Consider the following 17778-nt stretch of genomic DNA (forward strand, 5'->3'; position numbering starts at 1 on the left):
CGTTCGGTCTTCTGTCTTTATTTACCATAATGTGTATTTCAATATAAAAACTGACAATCATGGGCTTCCTTCATACATCGAAATCCTAAGGCATGGGAAGGCAACTCTTTCCTCAAGCGCCAGTGTCCTGCATGTTTTCTGTCCCTCTGTTGCAACACACGCGATTCAAATGATCAGGATTGTTACCAGCTTCTGCAGACCTTAATTATCTGACCATTTGAATCAGTAACAGGGAGACATGAAAATCATGCAGGACACCAGCCCTCAGTGACTAGAGTTAACTACCCATGTCTTATGGTGCCTATAATGGCCCGACAATAATAATAATATATCTCAACATGTCTTGAGAACATCTTTATTCAAACTTTCCTCCCTTAGTGCTTACAACACACCGTTCAACAGCATTGCAAGCTGGCTAAGTGTAATGGATGGTGCTCAACAAAGAGAAGCATGTCATGCTAATTACACTAAGGAGGGTGTCTATACAATGAAACAATGACCATTTTACCACCAGATCCTTTCAAAACTGAGTTTTAAAACAAAATAAAACAGGAAACAAACACCCCCCCAAAAGAGGAGGGAAAACATCAGAGGGTTTTAACAGTTATGGGGGTAGATTTCCAACAAGTTGACCCACAGAGGGGAGGGAGAAGACGGGAGACAGCGGAACATGTTAGAGGTCGTCGTCTTCCTCTGGGAGTGCCGTTTGTGCGGCAACCTGGACAAACAACAATTAGATGAAGCTAATACTTTCTGAGGATTACAGTAGAAATCATCCATCCGCATTTTACTCACACTAAGCTCCTCCTCATACTTGGCAGCCATGGCTGGGTCCATTGCAACTTCAGGGGGAGCGAGAGCGGGCATTTCTACAAACTCCATGTTGGGATCCCCAGCTAATTTCTTTGCCAGCCACAGGAAAGGCTTCTCGAAATTATAGTTACTCTTGGCAGAAATGTCGTAGTACTGTAAAGACAGCAGTCAAAATGTCACATTCAGGATTGATGTGATTTACATACGCTAGCTTTGTTTGAGAGCATTACCTGCAGGTTCTTCTTGCGGTGAAAGACGATACTTTTGGCTTTGACTTTCCTGTCTTTGATGTCGACCTTGTTACCGCAGAGCACAATGGGAATGTTTTCACACACGCGCACCAGATCACGATGCCAGTTGGGCACATTCTTGTAGGTGACTCGTGAAGTGACATCAAACATGATGATGGCACACTGGGCTGTGAAAGAACAGTTTGTTTGCATGAAAAGTTTTTATTTAGATTCATTTTAATGCCACATGGAGTACGACAGTCACCTTGAATATAGTAGCCATCTCTCAGGCCTCCAAACTTCTCTTGCCCAGCTGTGTCCCACACATTAAACCTGATGGCGCCTCTATTTGTGTGAAAAGTCAGTGGGTGCACCTCCACTCCCAGAGTAGCTGCGCATACAAGAGAACAGTAAATACGTCATGACGATCAGCAAGTGGAAGTTTAGGGCTTGGTTGATTGCATTTTAAATGGGTAAATATGAAGTGTTGTTAAAAAAAAAATCCAAAATGGCAGTTTTTTCATTATTCAATTTTCAGCTAAGATCAAAGCAGGCCACAGGACAGTTTGATTTTAATATTCAATTTGCTGGGTTCTGTAATGGGCATTGGGGTAAAGGTATGTTGGCTTGTTTGCCAACACAATCAGTTTAGACCACGATCCTTATGAGACGGACAATTATGGTTCATTTTAGAGCATTTTTATTGAGGAGACACCACCAAACCTAAATTAGAAAATTTGTACATGGACTAATTACGTAGCTCCTGCCATCTAGTGGAAGAGAATTTAATTTTAGAGCATTTTTATTGAGGCAAGCCACACCACCAAACCTAAATTAGAAGATTTGTACATGGACTAATTATGTAGCTCCTGCCATCTAGTGGAAGAGCATTTAATTGTCAGTCACCCAACACCACTGGAACAGATCAATTATTTGTAATAAATATTCGGTGTGTACTGCAGCATGTTACTTGCTTCATGTAGAGGCAGTGTTTGTGTCAGTAAAAATTCTGCTTGTTTACTTTCAAACTTAGCTTGTTGCAAACACGCGTGACTTCAATCATATCTGTACCAGCGGTGATGGGAGATTTCAAACCTCTCCCCATGAAGGAATTGACAATAAAGCTGACTCTGACTCTGATCTATAGCCACTTCAAAAAAACAATGTAAATAAGAACGAAGAGTTTGTTGATTGTGACTGCATTTTTCTTGTTTCCTGTCATGATTCGGCAACTGTGCTACCTTGGGAATTAGTTACTTCAGCGGTAAAAAAACAACAACATTTTAATACCACCAATATTTCTATTTTTTCAAGCATGGTGTAATGATATGAGGAACTGTATGTTATTTGTCTCAGTTGAGTGTGATGGTCACCTAACTGCGATTAAATACTTTATTTTCTTAGGTTGCTTAATTAAAAACAAAGAAGTCACTCTTATTAACATTGCTGAACTGAAAAGAATGAATGATACACGGATTTAAATAGACTATATCCCCCTTAATACAGTCGATGGGTTTTTTCGCAATAGCACTCACCAACATATTTCTTTTCAAACTCTCCTGTAAGATGTCTCTTCACAAAAGTTGTTTTACCGGTGCCTCCATCACCCACCAGCACAAGCTATCAAAGAGATAAAAGCCATTAGTTAGAAGTGGATTTAAATCTCATATCCTCCCCCAAAAAATGTTTTGCAATACTGCAGAAATCCATCCATCCATTTCACCGACCTTAAAAGTAGCCGCTGCACTATCATCCAGGGACATGTCTGCGAAATCTGGAGACACAAAGCGGGATTACAACCTAGAACGTATGTGTACGTCATCCTCGACTTCATGCTGTATCACCAAGGAAGAGCGGTGTTGCGCCAACAATGGACTTGAGCCAAATACGATTTTTTTTAAACTGAACTAAAATGAAACAAAAAAATGTTTTCTTCTTTTTTTTTTAAAGTAGCTAGTTTTGTTTAACGCCGCCCGTTCACTACACAGCGCCCAGTTCTAGTATGTTCCATGGTAGCCTAGCTCAACGTGCAACATACGTACTCAAATGAGATGCTACACTACGATAACATGTTGGGAAAAATAAACACAACCGAGAGGCTTGTAGATGAACACGGACGTAGTTTTACCGTGAACCATTCAAATGAGCAAGGACACTTTTGCTTAACAATCCAAGAGGAGGAAACTAACACGTCTCAGGCCGTAGCAGATCTTAGACGAGAAACAGCTCACACCGCAAAATCTAGCGAGGATGACTAAATCGTAATGTGGATATTTTTGATATATTCAAGAAGTCGAAGCGAACAAACCAGCATTAAATCCGCAAAATCATTTTGCTAGCTAGCTAGCTAGCACGCAGGATGGGCGCCATTCTTTCTTTACGCCATGCTAACATGCTAACCCGGCTACCAGTTACACAAACGGCCAACTAAAAAAATTCCATTACCGACACTGAAGGCCGCGAGACAACCCCACAGACCTTAAAAGCACATATTTATACTTAACCGAGTGTTAATATATATAAATGGATTATTGTTAAGATTTTGAACGTGGAGAGGCCCACGAGGGATGAGAAAGCAGACTTACCAGTGGTATTTCGTACCAAGGAAAGAGCAAATGGCTGCGTGCGGCGGGAGATTCGGCGTGGTCTATGAGTCAGTTTCCGCCCTTATCACGTGACCAACACAGCGGCAAACTCTCCCTGCGAAGGCAGCAACCATAGTTGTTGTGACGTCACCCCGTTTTATCCCCCTCGTCTATGACTTCACAATTGAGAATACGTCGTTTCATGTGACGTGTGAACGTATCTGTTGTAATGATTGAGGAGAAAAACGGGGAAACGTTTGTGGGACCCTTCAGCTTATTCCAAAGCATACGCATCTTTTTTTTTTTTTTTTTATATTTCCGAAGAGCCGTCAAAGTGCGCTTAAAACCTGAAATAAAATGCTGGATCTTAGATTTATCTCATTTCTTGATATGTAGAATATGCAGGGATGGCGTTATACCAGGATTGGTGGTGCCAAAGCTTTGTCAGAAATCTGTTTAGCCAGAGTTAAGATCCCAGTATTTTGGGAATAAGAACAGTGCCCAAGATATCTTGAATAAAATAAATAAATAAATAAAGTAAATGTTGAAGTTGGAATAGATTGTAGAAGTCATGAAACGTGAAAGGAGGAAACATATCTCCGAAATATTTTGGTGTATAGTAATTTGTGTCAACTCTCCAGGATTCACAAATTTACAGCAGCCACCATAAAATAAAAAAAGAATAAAACGGAAGCATCATAAAATTGTGAACACCCGTTTATCTACTTTTTATTTACTAATAACTGATTCCACAGCCTACAGAGTGTACATATTATAAATACTTGGTCTTGATAACGTAATCACACTTTTTTAATATATATCATTTCGGCCCATAAATTGAAGAAAAACTCAATTGTGACATTTTCAGACTTCAGTTAAGCACTAATAAGAAAACAGAAAAATAAATACTGTAGTGAAATTTTGGAAAAACGACTTTATTTCAAGATTTTAATTGCATCAAGAAAAATACAAACAGAACGCTGCCTCAAAGTCTTGACTGTAAAACAAATATAATATTTTTTTAATCTATGTGGGTGGAAGCGTGTGGAGACACTATAGCTCGACTTAAGTCCTTGTTTGTGAGAAAAATTATGATGAAACTCTGAACTCTGATGCACTGGAGGATAAACGATATTTTCAAGGTGGACACATACGGACACTTTGGCCTGGCAACTCTCCCGAGCAGTCTATCTGTAGAGGTAGTCTGCTTGGATGTTAGCTGCAATCTCAGCCTCCCATTTGTCTCCATTGTTAAGCAGTTTCTCCTTGTTGTACAGAAGCTCCTCATGGGTTTCAGTTGAAAATTCAAAGTTCGGACCCTGGAGGAAGAACAGAACCGCCACAATTCTTAAATTGCTTGCCACCTCTGAACTTGAGGAATTAAAAAATAGCATGCTGATATTGCTCACTTGTTGCTCCAGTGCGTTTCACTCATACTCATGTAGTAAAATGTATTCATTGCATTACTTTCTTTAATGCACCACCGTCTACCGAAACTGAGCATTTTAGACTCAACTTTCAAATTAAAGCTAGCCAGATTGTGCAAGTGTACCTAATCATATTTCCAAAAAAGCCCTGAAGCTCCCACCTCAACAATGGCATCCACAGGGCAGGCTTCCTGGCAGAAGCCACAGTAGATGCACTTGGTCATATCAATGTCATAGCGCGTGGTCCTCCTGCTGCCGTCAGCTCGAGTCTCAGCCTCAATGGTGATGGCCTTGTTTGAAAAGAAACCATGAATGAATCACTGATGTCAGACTCAAAAGAAAGAGACGCAAAATGGTATTCTCGTGTTCACCTGAGCGGGGCAGATGGCCTCGCAGAGCTTGCAAGCAATGCAGCGCTCCTCCCCGCTGGGGTAGCGACGGAGGGCGTGCTCTCCACGGAAGCGAGGTGAGAGGGGACCCTTCTCAAAGGGATAGTTGATGGTTGCCGGTTCACGGAAGAGGTAACTCATGGTCATACCCAATCCTGAGGGAAGGAGGGGTGCCCAACAATGTCAGTGTATTTTACCATCACCTTTTGGCGGATTGTGATATAACAATGGGGTTATCTCACACAATACCCCCACATTGTTTTTTGGCCAGGACTTGGAAGTTAGGTAGGTAAAAGCAAGCCATAGCCATACTGCATGTTATCATGTCAAAGCGGCTGAGCAAAACTTCGGCGTTAGCAGTGTTCGTTCGTTCATTCATTCATTCATTCATTCATTCATTCATTCATTCATTCATTCATTCATTCATTCATTCATTCATTTGATTGGGGGCGTAATCACACTAGCACAAGACCTCTGAAGAGTTCGGTCCACAGGAGAGTCGTTGCAGCACGGTCAGTGATGGACTTGAGGTCTGTCTGCGGCTCCACAGCATTTACATACTCTGTAATTGGAGGGAGACATTTAAAGGCATGTATCGAATGCAGATGCAATATATGAATCAGTTGATTGAAGGACTCACTGAAGCCACTACGTTGCACACCAACGCTGAAGGGACGTACACTAGTGCACCCAAACGAGCCTGCAAACATACACATTTTTTTCGGAGTTCAATTAATTATGTCCTTGTTTTTTTTACATATTTGGAACAGGCAGTACCTGTCTTGGAGTAGCAGTAGAGAAGGCGCTGACCCAGTGAGGCAGACATCTGAAAGGCGGTTTTAAATAAGACTTAAGCAGCGTTTGGAATCATTCACTCACTCCCTACTCATTATATTGGGATTTTTATACAGTGGACTGTAAAGTTCACTCATTTGTCATTTAAAAAATATTTTTAGCACTACACTGGCACACCGTTAATTATGTCATTTCTGTGTTACACTTATAATTTACCAACTCAACATGAATAGAAAATCTTTTAGCTGTATTTGCACAGTACATCATGGGATACATTTCTTTTCTCATTACCATTGCCATCTACTATTCCTTAAGATGCATTGAGGGATACATTAAGGACATTATAAAGAGAATGTGGTAAACTCAATATATAAGACACAATGTAGTGGATAGGTAGTGCTTCCAAACACAGATTTAAATCCTTAATTGTAATCCAAACATAGGAAACTAACTCCCAGAATTGCTGTCACAAAGGATATCTTTCAAAGCCAAAATACGACTATTCCTATTCAATTTTAAGCAGACGATCAACCATCTTTAGATAATACGTGAGAAGCAAAAGTTGTGGCAGGACAATTTATAGCTGCTTTGCAATGAAAACCTGCCTGCTCACAATGCCCTGAATATCAGTTTTAAAATTGACATTTTGACATTGAGATTGCCAAAACAACCGCGCTGCAGAAGATCCCGGAGGAACTCTTTAAGGTGTGCATGAAAGCAGCAGTGTAGATTGGACAGTAGAAAGACTCCAGGGGAGATTAGGTTCACTAGGGAATACATTTGTGACGTCAATCCTGGAACATTTCTGACAGAACTCGTTGTAGCAGCGCCACTTGTAGGCAATCCCAGATTCTACGACAGAATTGTGCCACATTCAAGGGACATGGGAATAATAGGAAACTAAACGTGTGAGAAGCGTTCGCGTACAAGAGCTTTAGCTACGACAGTGGACTAGGAACTGTTGACGTTAAATACGTACCCGTTCATCAACGCACTTAATAATTTAGCGGACTGAGTAAATGTTTTTACCACACTAGGGCATCGAGGTATGTTGCAAAATGTCGCATTGGTGACATTACATATATGAACACACTTGCAAGTTAGCTAATCGTCCGCACACTGACCTCAACTTCGTAGACTACAAGATGATAACAGTTTCATAAATATGATACAGATTAATTGGCACGGCTTCAGTTTTGACATTTAATAGCATTAGAAGTATTCGGCGATTTGTAATTTTACAGGTTAAGCTCATTTAGCCAAATAGAGGACACGCTCAGAGCACTGGACCTCCCTATTTGTTCTTGTAACTCAAAAGGGTGGCCATCAGTCACTCTAGAGTTGATTATGTTGACGTCTGGATGAACAAGCGCTATGTCATATGTTATTAACGATGACCTTTGAAGAGTCTTACCTCTGCTGTGTGTCGATCGCCGACCGGAAAACGCCGCTAACTGTCATGCGCAGTGAATGCAAAAATGCGTTCATGGCCCTCGGTTATTTGTGTTTCATCTAGGATTTGCAATAAAAATAAATGTCAATAAATCATAATACTGCAAGGAAATCTGGTCTTTTCCAAGGTTGGATTATGTTAAAGAGGAAAATATATGCAAAAAAATCATTTTATAAAGTGTGTGTGGGGGGGTGCATTGTTACTCACACTGATGTCATGATGAATGTGTCATCTTCCAGCAAAAAATATGCCCCTGATGAGTTTATTTTCCATAAAAACCCACGTGGTTTAGTTACAGAGAAGTAGATTTGAGGCAAGACCCTGCCCTGCGTCAGCAACAGTGGGAGATGGCAGCAGAGAGAAGAGGAAGTTGTTAATTTTCCACCGCCACAGAATCTCAGTCATCTTCAGTTCAGTGACTTTCAGTGATGAAGCAGGGCGGACATGCCTGAAGGTAATTAATTCCTTTTAAATGTATGTTGAACGACTCTTATGTTTAGTTCCAAGGTGGGAAGTGTTCTAAGACTACATGCTTAAGGTTGAACCTTTTTTTTTTTAATGTATTTTTCAAAGCTTGAAATAAGTTTCATCATCTCTCATCTCGTCTTCCAATGAAATGCTGAGGACATCGAGTCGTGGAGGTCTGAATATGTCCAGTGATGAGGAAAGTTCTGGATCTGATGCGGGGTCAGAGTTCAGTCCTAAACTTCAGACAGACCGCTTTGGCTTCATAGTGTTGAATGGATCTGAAACCAGGTAAGCAGTTCCTCCTTTGCGATTGTTGGTAGCCTCACTTCTGATTGCCTGTTCATGTTCATTAAGCAGATATTGATTAGTTATGATTTTTTGTTTTCAAACAACGACATCAAAGGCATGCAATCTAGTAGTTAGCACGTCATCTCCCTCACAGTTCCCTCAAATCTCAGGCGGATGTTCTCCGTGTGTTTGGGTGGGTTCTCTTCAGGTACCCTGGTTTCCACCAAAATTCCAAAAACGTGATAGTTAGGTCAACAACTCAGTAAAAACTGTAATATTCTTGAGTTACTAGGTTTATTTTCCATGTCATTCCAAATCTGCCAAAAATGGTTAGGCCTACTCAAATTCTGGTACAAGACCGGTGCAAGTGTCATCAAGCTGTCTACCATCTAGTGTTGGATATTTCTACTTAAAACTATATAGTGGGAGATAGGGCCCAGGTTCAAATGTAATTCACGGCTATTCTAATTGCAGTGGGGGAAAAATATATTACTGTACAAGTTATTAAACCCTCAAACTTGTTGAATAAGTGGTACACTGCCAGTAAACATGACCATGGGTGTTAGTTCGCAAAATACTCCACAAAAAACATTGGTAAACCTCCAATATGCATTTTACATTAAAACACGATGATAAAAATGTTTATAATAACTATTGTTTTTTTGTTTTTTAAATCAAGGTGCCATTCAGTGTGGTCACCAGCTGCACATCCTTGCATGGTCTATAGGCTCTATGGACTTTGAAATTCACATTGTGCTCTTTAGTAAAAACATCATTATCAGCAAAGTGTATTTTTCCCCCTCGTTTTTTTGGGGCACATAACTAGCACAAGCTTTTAACAATAAATATGCGTTTCATGGAAGTAAGAAAGTTAAAAGTCACCCAAGCTGACGCACAACTGAAGTTGAACGCAGTCTAAGTGATATGTAGGTATTTGTTTTCATACTCAGAGTCGTGACTGACAACACCCTAACCTGTAACCATGGAGCCATCGCACTGCCGCCGTGTGGTTTTCCTGTTTCCTGTCCTACTTCTGGAGGGCTCAGCACTGAAATCAAGTCCTGCGAGCAGCAACACTGCACGACCGTTTTATTACAATACTTAGTTTGATGCTATGAGCAGAATGTCTTGGGACATTGGAACATATTTGAGAGCTTATACTGTACAGCTGGAAATTGTCCAATGTCACCGAAATGGGCCAGGAAGTTATTTATTTAGAAAGGTTTCACCTTTTTTCATCTATCTATGCCACTGACATATAGTGACAGTCCGCTCAATGCTCTTCTACCTGATGACAAATATCAGTTTTTCTTTCTTGTATGCCTTGGCTCAGTTTTTCTTTACTATTTTGTGATTATATGTTGACGTGAATAACATGATGGCATTTTATGATGTTTCAGAGGGAAGTGAAATGTCATTTGCTTGTTTGTCATCAGGATTGTGGGTCCACATCCTCAATTAGTCAGGCAGAGGGAAGCCAAGTGGATCAACATCATAGACCAATGGCGGAGCATCTTGATGAAGAAGACTAACATGGTGTGTAGTTTGATTCAATGCTCCAAATTAAGATGTAATGGCTGTCATACTGGTAGACACACATGACTTTTCCACAGATCAAAGTGCAGTGTCAAAAAGGCATCCCAACTTCTCTTCGAGCAAAGTGTTGGCCTTTGCTGTGCGGCGCCACCAATAGGATGAACCAAAACAAACAACTTTTCCAGGTATAAAACAAAACATGACCGTGTCAGTCAAACATACAACTAAAAGTTCAAGAGGCATGCAGCAATGAGCGATTCTCAATGTGAATCCTCAAAATGATTATGTATTACGTTTAAAAACCCAATCTAGTTTCAATTCAATGAACATCTCTCACTGACTTATCTTTTAGTTGATCACGCTATTCATTTACTTTGGCCTTTTTCTCTGTGTCAGTCTCTGGACTCACAAGTCGCTCTGCAGAAGTGGGTGGACATAATCAACAGGGATCTGGACCGACAGTTTCCGTTCCACGAGATGTTCCGCTCCAAGGACGGACATGGGTACGGGACCTTTCCTCTGACGCTGTTATACAGAGAAGGCCGTTAAAGGCAACTTTATCAGATTGTAATGGTGTTTCATGTGCATTTAGGCAGCAAGGTTTGTTCCAGGTGTTAAAAGCATACACTCAGTACCAACCAGGGGAAGGTTACTGCCAAGCACAAGGGCCAGTGGCCGCTGTTCTCCTGATGAACATGCCTGCAGAGGTAGTTGCAATTATAATTGTCTAATTAGCACATACGGTAAAATGTCAAATGCGATTTTGATGTCACCTTATGAAAGCTACTCTTGGCAGGAGGCCTTTTGGTGTCTGGTCCAGATTAGTGAGCACTACCTACCTGGGTACTACAGTCCTCTATTGGTGAGTAGGCCCTGTTTCTCAACCTGTAGTGACCCAAGGAACATATGCTCAATTAATGATGTGTGTTGACACTGGGAAATAATTCTCTATAAACATTGCTGGCTCAAACAGAGGAAGAAAGATACATTATTTAAAGTAACTAAATAATAATTGTTAGACCAGTTAGGACATAAATATGAACTTCACGTGTGGTGCAGGAGGGAGTCTTGTTCGATGCAACCGTGCTGACCTGGGTTTTGAAAAAGACGTGTCCATCGGCATACAAACATCTGCGGCGCCACGAGGTGGAGCCCCTCATGTTTGCCACAGATTGGTTGATGTGTTTGTTCACCCGCCATCTACCCTTCAACGCTCTCCTCCGAGTGTGGGACCTGTTTTTCTGCAATGGTAAACTCCTGATTCACACTGACAAAACATGAAAAAAGTGCTGTGCCTCAAAATTTACCTGCAAAATTTCACGCAATACAATAACGCACAAGTCCGGAAGACCTGAGAGGATAATGCTCAGTTTTGCTCAACACTCTTGGAGGAATGATCCTTTAAAGGAGACATGTGGACAATTGACTTATTAATGACTTTTATAAAAGTAACAGGGGTCTCTGGACCAATTTTTAATACAGTGAACCCCTGATGTTTGCTAAAAGGTTTATAATTGCCGATAATTGCCATAAGCCCACGACAAAATATTACAAAAAGTTCCTCAATTCACTTCAGCATATTCCATGGCACCAGGATGCCAGAAGATGGTGACAAAGCTCCACTTTTTTTGCTTTAGTAAATTGTGAAATAAACGGCAATTGCCTTATAACAGGATTTGGTTGTAAAATAAAAGCACTTGAGATGATTTTCTGTGTGTGTGTGTGTGTGTGTGTGTGTCCCGTCACACCCATTTTGTGCTGCCAGGCGTGAGAGTGCTGCTGCAGGTGGCGGTGGTGCTGGTGCGTCGTGTGCTGGGACGAGCCGAACAGAGAAAGCAGTGCCAGGACCAGATGGAGACTCTGCAGAGGCTGAGGGACGTCAGGTGTGAGGTCGAAAAAGAGGACGACGCATTCATAGCAGAGGTAAGGCATGAGACATTGACAGGATCTTTAGGCAGGATGGCAGAGAATCTTTTTTATATTGGGACATTTCCGTTTCAATTTTTGTGATGTTCTCCAAGGGACACCCTAAATTCATGAAAAAAAGAATAAGGGCCGGTCGATTAATCAATTTGATCAGTTAATTAAAATTGTTGCAGCTTCCATAATTCCTGGTTTACCTGCATGTCACACTAACAGCATAGCTACAAACAGAGAAATTAGTTTACAAAAGTACAGTCAATGTTACCAAGTTAACAACTTTATGAGCCCTTTAACAATTACTTATAACTAGTGACTGCATTTCTTGCAAACAGGCAATGTGAGCACAATTATTTTCATTTAACATACTATGTTTACATTATCGTTCAAACGTTTGGGGTCACTTAGAAGTGTCCTTATTTTTTTAAATAAAATTTCTATTTTTTCAATGAGATAACGTTAAACAAGTAAGAAATACACTCTATACATTGTTAATGTGGTAAATTATTATTCTAGCTCCAAACGTCTGTTTTTTTCATGCAATAGTTACATACTAGGTGTATAAATGCCCATTTCCAGCAACCATCCCTCCAGTGTTCTAATTGTCCATTGAGTTTGCTACTTGTGTTAGAAGGCTAATGGATGATTAGAAAACCCTTGTGCAATTATGTTAGTTTTCATGGAAAACACTAAATTGTCTGGATGACCCCAAACTTTTGAACGGTAGTGTATATAGGTTTAAACACACATAAACACGGTTATCTATGAATCATAAATAGTTTTACTCTCACAAATCAGATAAATATATGTTGATATTGCAGGTGTGTGCCGTGCCACTTTCCTCCAGTGATTTGGAGAAACACACAGAGAAGGAGCTGGCAAAGTGGAAAAAAGACAGACCCTCATCGACCTTTGACCCTCGAGGTCGCTGCCATGGATACCGTATGGCGTGGGAGAGGGCTCAACTGAACCAGGCGGAGGTGGACAGGAGGGCAAGAGAGACGGGAAACCTCTCTGTGCCTCTTGCCCGCTCGGCCTCCCACCTGTCGCTGTCCCCTTCGCTTCTTCACAAGAAGTGGAGCAGCGGGAGGAACGTCAGAGTACAGAGGGTCGGGGGAGGAGTTCCAAGGTATCACTCAATGGGAGCAAATGATTGGAGAAGTGACAATGAGTTGAATTTGGAGATGCGACTAGAGCATAAAGCAAAACAAAGACAAAACTCTGATGAAAAGAAGAAAGTGGCAAGTGCGATGACAGAAATGACCCAATGTACAAACGGACAAAATCGTCCTTTGCCCGTTGAACACACCTCTTGCAAGGACCCAAAGAAAGACCACATACACATGCGCGGAGACTGTGTAGATGAAAGAAGAAACCAGATTGCGACAAAACCTAGAGCGGAGGTAACTTTAAACATGAATGCCACAAAATCAGAGTCAGGCATGAACAATGTGGCTAAGACAGACACAGTTGATGAAATAGCAACGTCTGAGCTCCAAACATGTCCAGAATTGGATCAGGACAAGTTTATTCAAGCTGTCAACAGGCATGTTGTCATGGTGATTGAAAGGAGCTTGTCACAGGAAGAAAACCACCAAAGGACTGAATCGTTAACAGAAATCAACCTGGAAGCGCAGACAGAGAGACAAACTGACGTCCTGGCACAAACCCAAAGGGATGAGGTCGGGAAACACGCAACCATGCAGCAGCAATTAGATGACGTTCAAAATCGTGCCGAGTTTTGCCCCACAAATACTACCTGTGTGACCTCGCTTCAATGCAGCCATCAGATAGAAAGAACAAGTGAAGCATGTTCTCCTTGTTGTCAGACAGAAAGCAACAACACAAATGAACCAAAAGAATCACATAAGGAAATAATTCCCTGCCTGAAACAAGACTCTGTGAACGGGGCACCCCACTTTTCTGGTGACATTTGCATCCGTAAGTCCTCCGGCTCCCGTGGCTCAAAATTAACGCGACACCTGTCAAAAGATCTCTTCACTGACCCCGCTCAAAGCGTAGATGCCAAACCTCCGGAACACAGTGCTCATGAGAGCAAACCTCCTGAGCCGGCTAAACATTTCAGTCTTTTCCGCAGGCAGCCCAAAAAGTACGCAGAGGAGGGCAGAGCTAAAATCCAAATCCCCACCATCTTGATCCAGGATTTTAGTGATGGTATAGAAATACTGGTTGAGGAGGAGGACGAGGAGCAAGTGAACTCCAGGGAGAGGAGGAGGTGGTGGCAGCGTAAGCAAGCACAGAAGGAGAAAAAGGATGAAAAGTTGAGGAAAAACAAAGAGAAGAAAGAGGTAAAGAAAGCAAACCAAAAAGAGAGGAGAACACCACAAACGAGAGGAAAAGGTTTTCAGGTGCAAAGAGAGACAATGAAATGTTCCCCTTCTCATGCTGAAGCGTACTTTTAGTATATCCTCTGCTTCTTGTTCAAATTGGGTTAATGAGTTCAAATGCTTAGCTACTGTAAATGAACAGAATCCTGTTTTCTTTCTTTTGTTTGGTTTATTTTGAGGAAAATATTTTCATCTTTGCAAAAGAAACTCAAAAGTCCTTCATGTCTAGTTTCAACATGATTGCCAGTTCACAATGTAACCCTATAATAATAACAATAAAAAAATAAGTTTATATTTTACACGGGCAGGTGCTCTCCACAACGTTATCTCAGGCTATCACTTAAGAAATGGAAAACGAACAAAGAATTTTTTCAACCCAGAGTCAGCCTAGTTACGTGTCGTCCTCACTGTCACTGGCGAGCACTTCCTGGTTGCTCAGTCGCTGAGTGCTCAGTCGCTGAGTGCTCATCTGAGACGACAGCGGAAGCACCGATCCAAACAACAAGGAACAGAACTGTGACAGTACACAACAGGAAAAGAGAAACTGTCAGAAATTCATCAGACTTTTCTCAAGAGCATTTTATTTCTCTAGTCAATGTTATATTCTAACTAAAGTGGTGCCTTGGGATATAGTGAACAACTCTTAAAAAAAGAGGCCTTTAAAGGGAATTTTGCAAGACTTGTCTATACATTAAAATGTTCTCCGTGATCTCAATCGGCGATTCGATAATGCAATATGAGTTAAGCAGAAAAAGCCACATGTTAAGATCCGTCTCAGGCGGTGACCCCAGTGGCCAAGGCACGCAAACTTGATGGAAGCATGCAATTATTTCAATAGTATATGATTTTATAAAGTACAAAATTATAATGTTATTTTTCTAACTTGAAAAAAAAACACACGACTTGTTTTTTTGGTGGGGATTCTGGAATTGATTCAAGGTATTTCCAAATGAAAATGATTACGAATTTTGAGTTACGACTGTGGTCACGGAACAAATTAAAATCTCTAGGGACCCATTGTACGTGTTTATATGGAGAGTGGAGAAATGAACTTTTTACGTGGAGAAACGAACCTTCTTATTTGGTGGTTCATATATTTCTGCCGTTTCCTCTTCCTCCTCTTGTTCACTGTGCAGCCCTGTCCTGTGATGGGCTCCCATCTGCCGCTTTGAACTTGTGGAGTCCGCTGTGGATGGACCTGCCACCATACTGGTATCCATGGCGATGAGGTAGGAGTCCATGTCGTCGTTCATGCAGTCGTCAGGAGGAGGCACACTGGAGGAAAGATGATGAGAATGAAGAAATTAGACTTTTTTTAAGTTTGGTTGCTGTCTGTTACCTTTTTGTTTCGTTTCTGGTATTTTCTGAAAGCGTGGCCAGCACAAAGTTTCCTTCCAGGACGCTGTCTGATACCGAGAGCACAAGAGGGCTGAAACATACCCACACAAAGACACAGGCACGTATCAATAAACGACAGTGATGTCCATTCAGTTATCGTCGCTTCTTGAGTGAACATGCATGCATGCATACCTGCCCGGCTCATCGAAGTACATGGAAATAGGGAAACCTGTATTCTCAGCAAAAAATAGCAAACCCTGCCAGAGAGATGACGTCAATTAACTCTGCTCTCCTATTTTTTCCAAATGAGACTCAGTTAAAAAATCTCTTTAGTTCTCCTCTCACCCGTAGTTCTTTTAGGCAGAAGGTTATGCTGATGTGAGCTTGGGCAGCAAAATGTTCAAACTCGTCGGAGGCCAGACACAGTTCGGTAAGCATGGCCTTGGACTGTGCTGAGAGAGAGAAGGAAAAAAAACTCAACGTGAAAGCGAAGACAGACGAATCAATTTTGACATCATTTTAAGAACGATTGCGACAATCAATATAACGTGAGAAAACAAAACTCGGGAATCACCTAATTCCTCATCCACATGATTTCTGAGCCACATTCGCTCATCGCTGACAGAAAGAGTCACTTCTTCCAGTGATGGTGAGAAATGTGCAACTGTGTCCAGAAGCAACCTCAGAAAGACAAGGCAACACTTGATGAATTTCATTTTGTATAGTTTCTCTATTGCTTTCAGATGTTTATGTGCCAATTACAGTTTCTTCATGCTGATCAAAAATAAGAGTCGATTAATTTAATAATCTATTAGCTGTTGATTAATAGATTCATCTCTATTATCTAGTATTGGTAGCTGGTATCAGTCAGTACTCAAACGTAAAGTATTTTCAGTATGTAAAGTGGTATCGGTGCCTCGCTATGAAACAACAAACCTTGGAATGGCTCGAAGTACATTTCTGCAGCTGTCCTTATCAAATACTGCTTGTAGGCTCTCACTGTCCTGGAATGACAGGTTGTAAGTCTTCAAGAGGCCTGCCGATAGCAAAACAGTGATGGTATGCAAATTAACGGGGGCTGAAATCTCAGAATGAAATGATGAAATTAATTGTTTCACTCATGCAAGCGTAATGTCAGCCAACGGGGAGGAGGAGGTGACGTGACCGCACCGTATTTGCAATGCAGTGTAAAGATGAGGCGATCCTTTTGCTCATCCAGATGGATGTGACACTTTTCCACCGTTTTTTCCAGAGATGCCATCGATCTGAATACTGCCTGCACGCTCTGGATATTTGCATATGGCAAACACACAGAGACACGTGTGGGCACACATACACAACAGATGCACATATACACGAGAAGACATTCAGAACTATGGACTGCGACATTATCACGGAACTTTCATTTCCTAACACACCTTTATTAACATCCTGCAGCGGAAGGCATGGCCATTGGGGACAATGTACCTGCACAAAAACAAAAGGAGAGGGAGGGACACTTGGTGTCAAAATGTCCCACGCATGGACACACGCACACTGTCTACCCATGGTCTGCACCTGCTGAAGAAGAGAGGCGATAACAGGAAGCAACCATAAGCCGACCGAGAAGAGTTCACAGACCGCAGAGCGAGCTAGAACAGTAAGAGAAAGAGAACAGCAGCACTCATAATATGGAAAGTGTCTCGCTGCGAGAAGTTGAATCATTTGGCAAAATTTACCCCATTATCTTTCTGAGGCTCGACGTAGAGCTCCTCTCCAATTCTGGACAAGGAGTGGATGGCTTTGGCCAATACTGGACGGCATATGCACAGAGAATATAGTTAGAGCTTGCAAAAAATAATAACAGCAAGGCATGAAATGAATGTAAGCGTTTACCTTTCACGTTTCCACTCGTCACAACGCAGTCCATTTCTATAAGAACAGTCCTTTTACTAGCAACTAAACAAGCAATCTCCCTACTAGGGAGGAACAGCAGAGATTTGCGCAGCTGGAGAATATATTCCGTATGCCCTAGTCATAGTATGTTTTGAGAGATACTTAGTTTTGTTAATCTAGAAATAACCGGACTGGAACAATCACACTGTGCATCTGTTGTTTACGCCGCCACAAATCACTTCCGCCCTGTGGACCAATCCGAATAACAGACTATCAAATAGAGGCGTGTTTTTACCATACGCATGCGCATCAA

General features: G+C 41.5%; 4 protein-coding genes across 8 annotated transcripts; 1 reads left to right on the forward strand and 3 right to left on the reverse strand.

Annotated features, from left to right (window-relative positions):
* Positions 1 to 341: 341 nt before the first annotated feature.
* On the reverse strand, positions 342 to 3740 carry ran (RAN, member RAS oncogene family). The gene is made up of 7 exons (XM_061284366.1): positions 3629 to 3740; positions 2771 to 2817; positions 2579 to 2663; positions 1309 to 1434; positions 1044 to 1231; positions 796 to 966; positions 342 to 718 (listed from the first exon to the last, which is right to left on the reverse strand). The coding sequence occupies exons 2-7, from the start codon at positions 2804 to 2806 to the stop codon at positions 674 to 676; spliced, it is 651 nt and encodes a 216-aa protein (XP_061140350.1). The 5' UTR covers positions 2807 to 2817; positions 3629 to 3740; the 3' UTR covers positions 342 to 673.
* Positions 3741 to 4542: 802 nt separating this feature from the next.
* ndufs8b (NADH:ubiquinone oxidoreductase core subunit S8b) lies at positions 4543 to 7757 on the reverse strand. The gene is made up of 7 exons (XM_061270376.1): positions 7654 to 7757; positions 6222 to 6270; positions 6085 to 6144; positions 5917 to 6006; positions 5427 to 5599; positions 5217 to 5345; positions 4543 to 4947 (listed from the first exon to the last, which is right to left on the reverse strand). The coding sequence occupies exons 2-7, from the start codon at positions 6268 to 6270 to the stop codon at positions 4816 to 4818; spliced, it is 633 nt and encodes a 210-aa protein (XP_061126360.1). The 5' UTR covers positions 7654 to 7757; the 3' UTR covers positions 4543 to 4815.
* Positions 7758 to 7985: 228 nt separating this feature from the next.
* On the forward strand, positions 7986 to 14551 carry tbc1d10c (TBC1 domain family, member 10C). Of its 4 annotated transcripts, none has more exons than XM_061269671.1 (11): positions 7986 to 8146; positions 8266 to 8448; positions 9399 to 9526; positions 9885 to 9984; positions 10062 to 10169; positions 10381 to 10487; positions 10577 to 10691; positions 10781 to 10846; positions 11044 to 11233; positions 11750 to 11907; positions 12726 to 14551. In XM_061269671.1, the coding sequence occupies exons 4-11, from the start codon at positions 9967 to 9969 to the stop codon at positions 14325 to 14327; spliced, it is 2364 nt and encodes a 787-aa protein (XP_061125655.1). In that variant the 5' UTR covers positions 7986 to 8146; positions 8266 to 8448; positions 9399 to 9526; positions 9885 to 9966; the 3' UTR covers positions 14328 to 14551. The 4 variants fall into 4 exon arrangements, with proteins under 4 accessions (XP_061125655.1, XP_061125427.1, XP_061125566.1 ...); XM_061269443.1 differs by having other exon boundaries at positions 9399 to 9506; XM_061269582.1 differs by having other exon boundaries at positions 9379 to 9984.
* On the reverse strand, positions 14402 to 17718 carry rad9a (RAD9 checkpoint clamp component A). Of its 2 annotated transcripts, XM_061270165.1 has the most exons (12): positions 17466 to 17718; positions 17309 to 17382; positions 17148 to 17221; positions 17009 to 17057; positions 16761 to 16875; positions 16527 to 16626; positions 16165 to 16271; positions 15936 to 16042; positions 15783 to 15847; positions 15592 to 15681; positions 15326 to 15527; positions 14402 to 14766 (listed from the first exon to the last, which is right to left on the reverse strand). In XM_061270165.1, exons 1-12 carry the CDS (start codon positions 17497 to 17499, stop codon positions 14644 to 14646), a joined length of 1140 nt encoding a protein of 379 aa, XP_061126149.1. In that variant the 5' UTR covers positions 17500 to 17718; the 3' UTR covers positions 14402 to 14643. The 2 variants fall into 2 exon arrangements, with proteins under 2 accessions (XP_061126149.1, XP_061126231.1); XM_061270247.1 differs by lacking the exon at positions 17148 to 17221 and having other exon boundaries at positions 17466 to 17717.
* Positions 17719 to 17778: the final 60 nt, after the last annotated feature.

The sequence above is a fragment of the Syngnathus typhle genome, linkage group LG1 (assembly GCF_033458585.1).
Source record: "Syngnathus typhle isolate RoL2023-S1 ecotype Sweden linkage group LG1, RoL_Styp_1.0, whole genome shotgun sequence".
NCBI classification, from domain to species: Eukaryota; Metazoa; Chordata; class Actinopteri; order Syngnathiformes; family Syngnathidae; genus Syngnathus; species Syngnathus typhle.

Coding starts and splice junctions, on each gene's coding strand:
- ran (XM_061284366.1), bottom strand. CDS start 2,806: ATGTCCCTGGATGATAGTGCAGCGGCTACTTTTAAG. Junction 2,664..2,770: donor GTGCAGCGGCTACTTTTAAG/GTCGGTGAAATG, acceptor TCTCTTTGATAG/CTTGTGCTGGTGGGTGATGG. Junction 1,435..2,578: donor GTTTGAAAAGAAATATGTTG/GTGAGTGCTATT, acceptor TTGTATGCGCAG/CTACTCTGGGAGTGGAGGTG.
- ndufs8b (XM_061270376.1), bottom strand. CDS start 6,270: ATGTCTGCCTCACTGGGTCAGCGCCTTCTCTACTGCTACTCCAAGACA. Junction 6,145..6,221: donor CTACTGCTACTCCAAGACAG/GTACTGCCTGTT, acceptor GTATGTTTGCAG/GCTCGTTTGGGTGCACTAGT. Junction 5,600..5,916: donor GTGGACCGAACTCTTCAGAG/GTCTTGTGCTAG, acceptor TCCTTCCCTCAG/GATTGGGTATGACCATGAGT.
- tbc1d10c (XM_061269443.1), top strand. CDS start 8,309: ATGCTGAGGACATCGAGTCGTGGAGGTCTGAATATGTCCAGTGATGAG. Junction 8,449..9,398: donor TTGAATGGATCTGAAACCAG/GTAAGCAGTTCC, acceptor TTTCATACTCAG/AGTCGTGACTGACAACACCC. Junction 11,234..11,749: donor GGACCTGTTTTTCTGCAATG/GTAAACTCCTGA, acceptor TTGTGCTGCCAG/GCGTGAGAGTGCTGCTGCAG.
- rad9a (XM_061270165.1), bottom strand. CDS start 17,499: ATGGACTGCGTTGTGACGAGTGGAAACGTGAAAG. Junction 16,876..17,008: donor GCTGCAGGATGTTAATAAAG/GTGTGTTAGGAA, acceptor GCAAATATCCAG/AGCGTGCAGGCAGTATTCAG. Junction 16,272..16,526: donor GTACTTCGAGCCATTCCAAG/GTTTGTTGTTTC, acceptor TGTCTTTCTGAG/GTTGCTTCTGGACACAGTTG.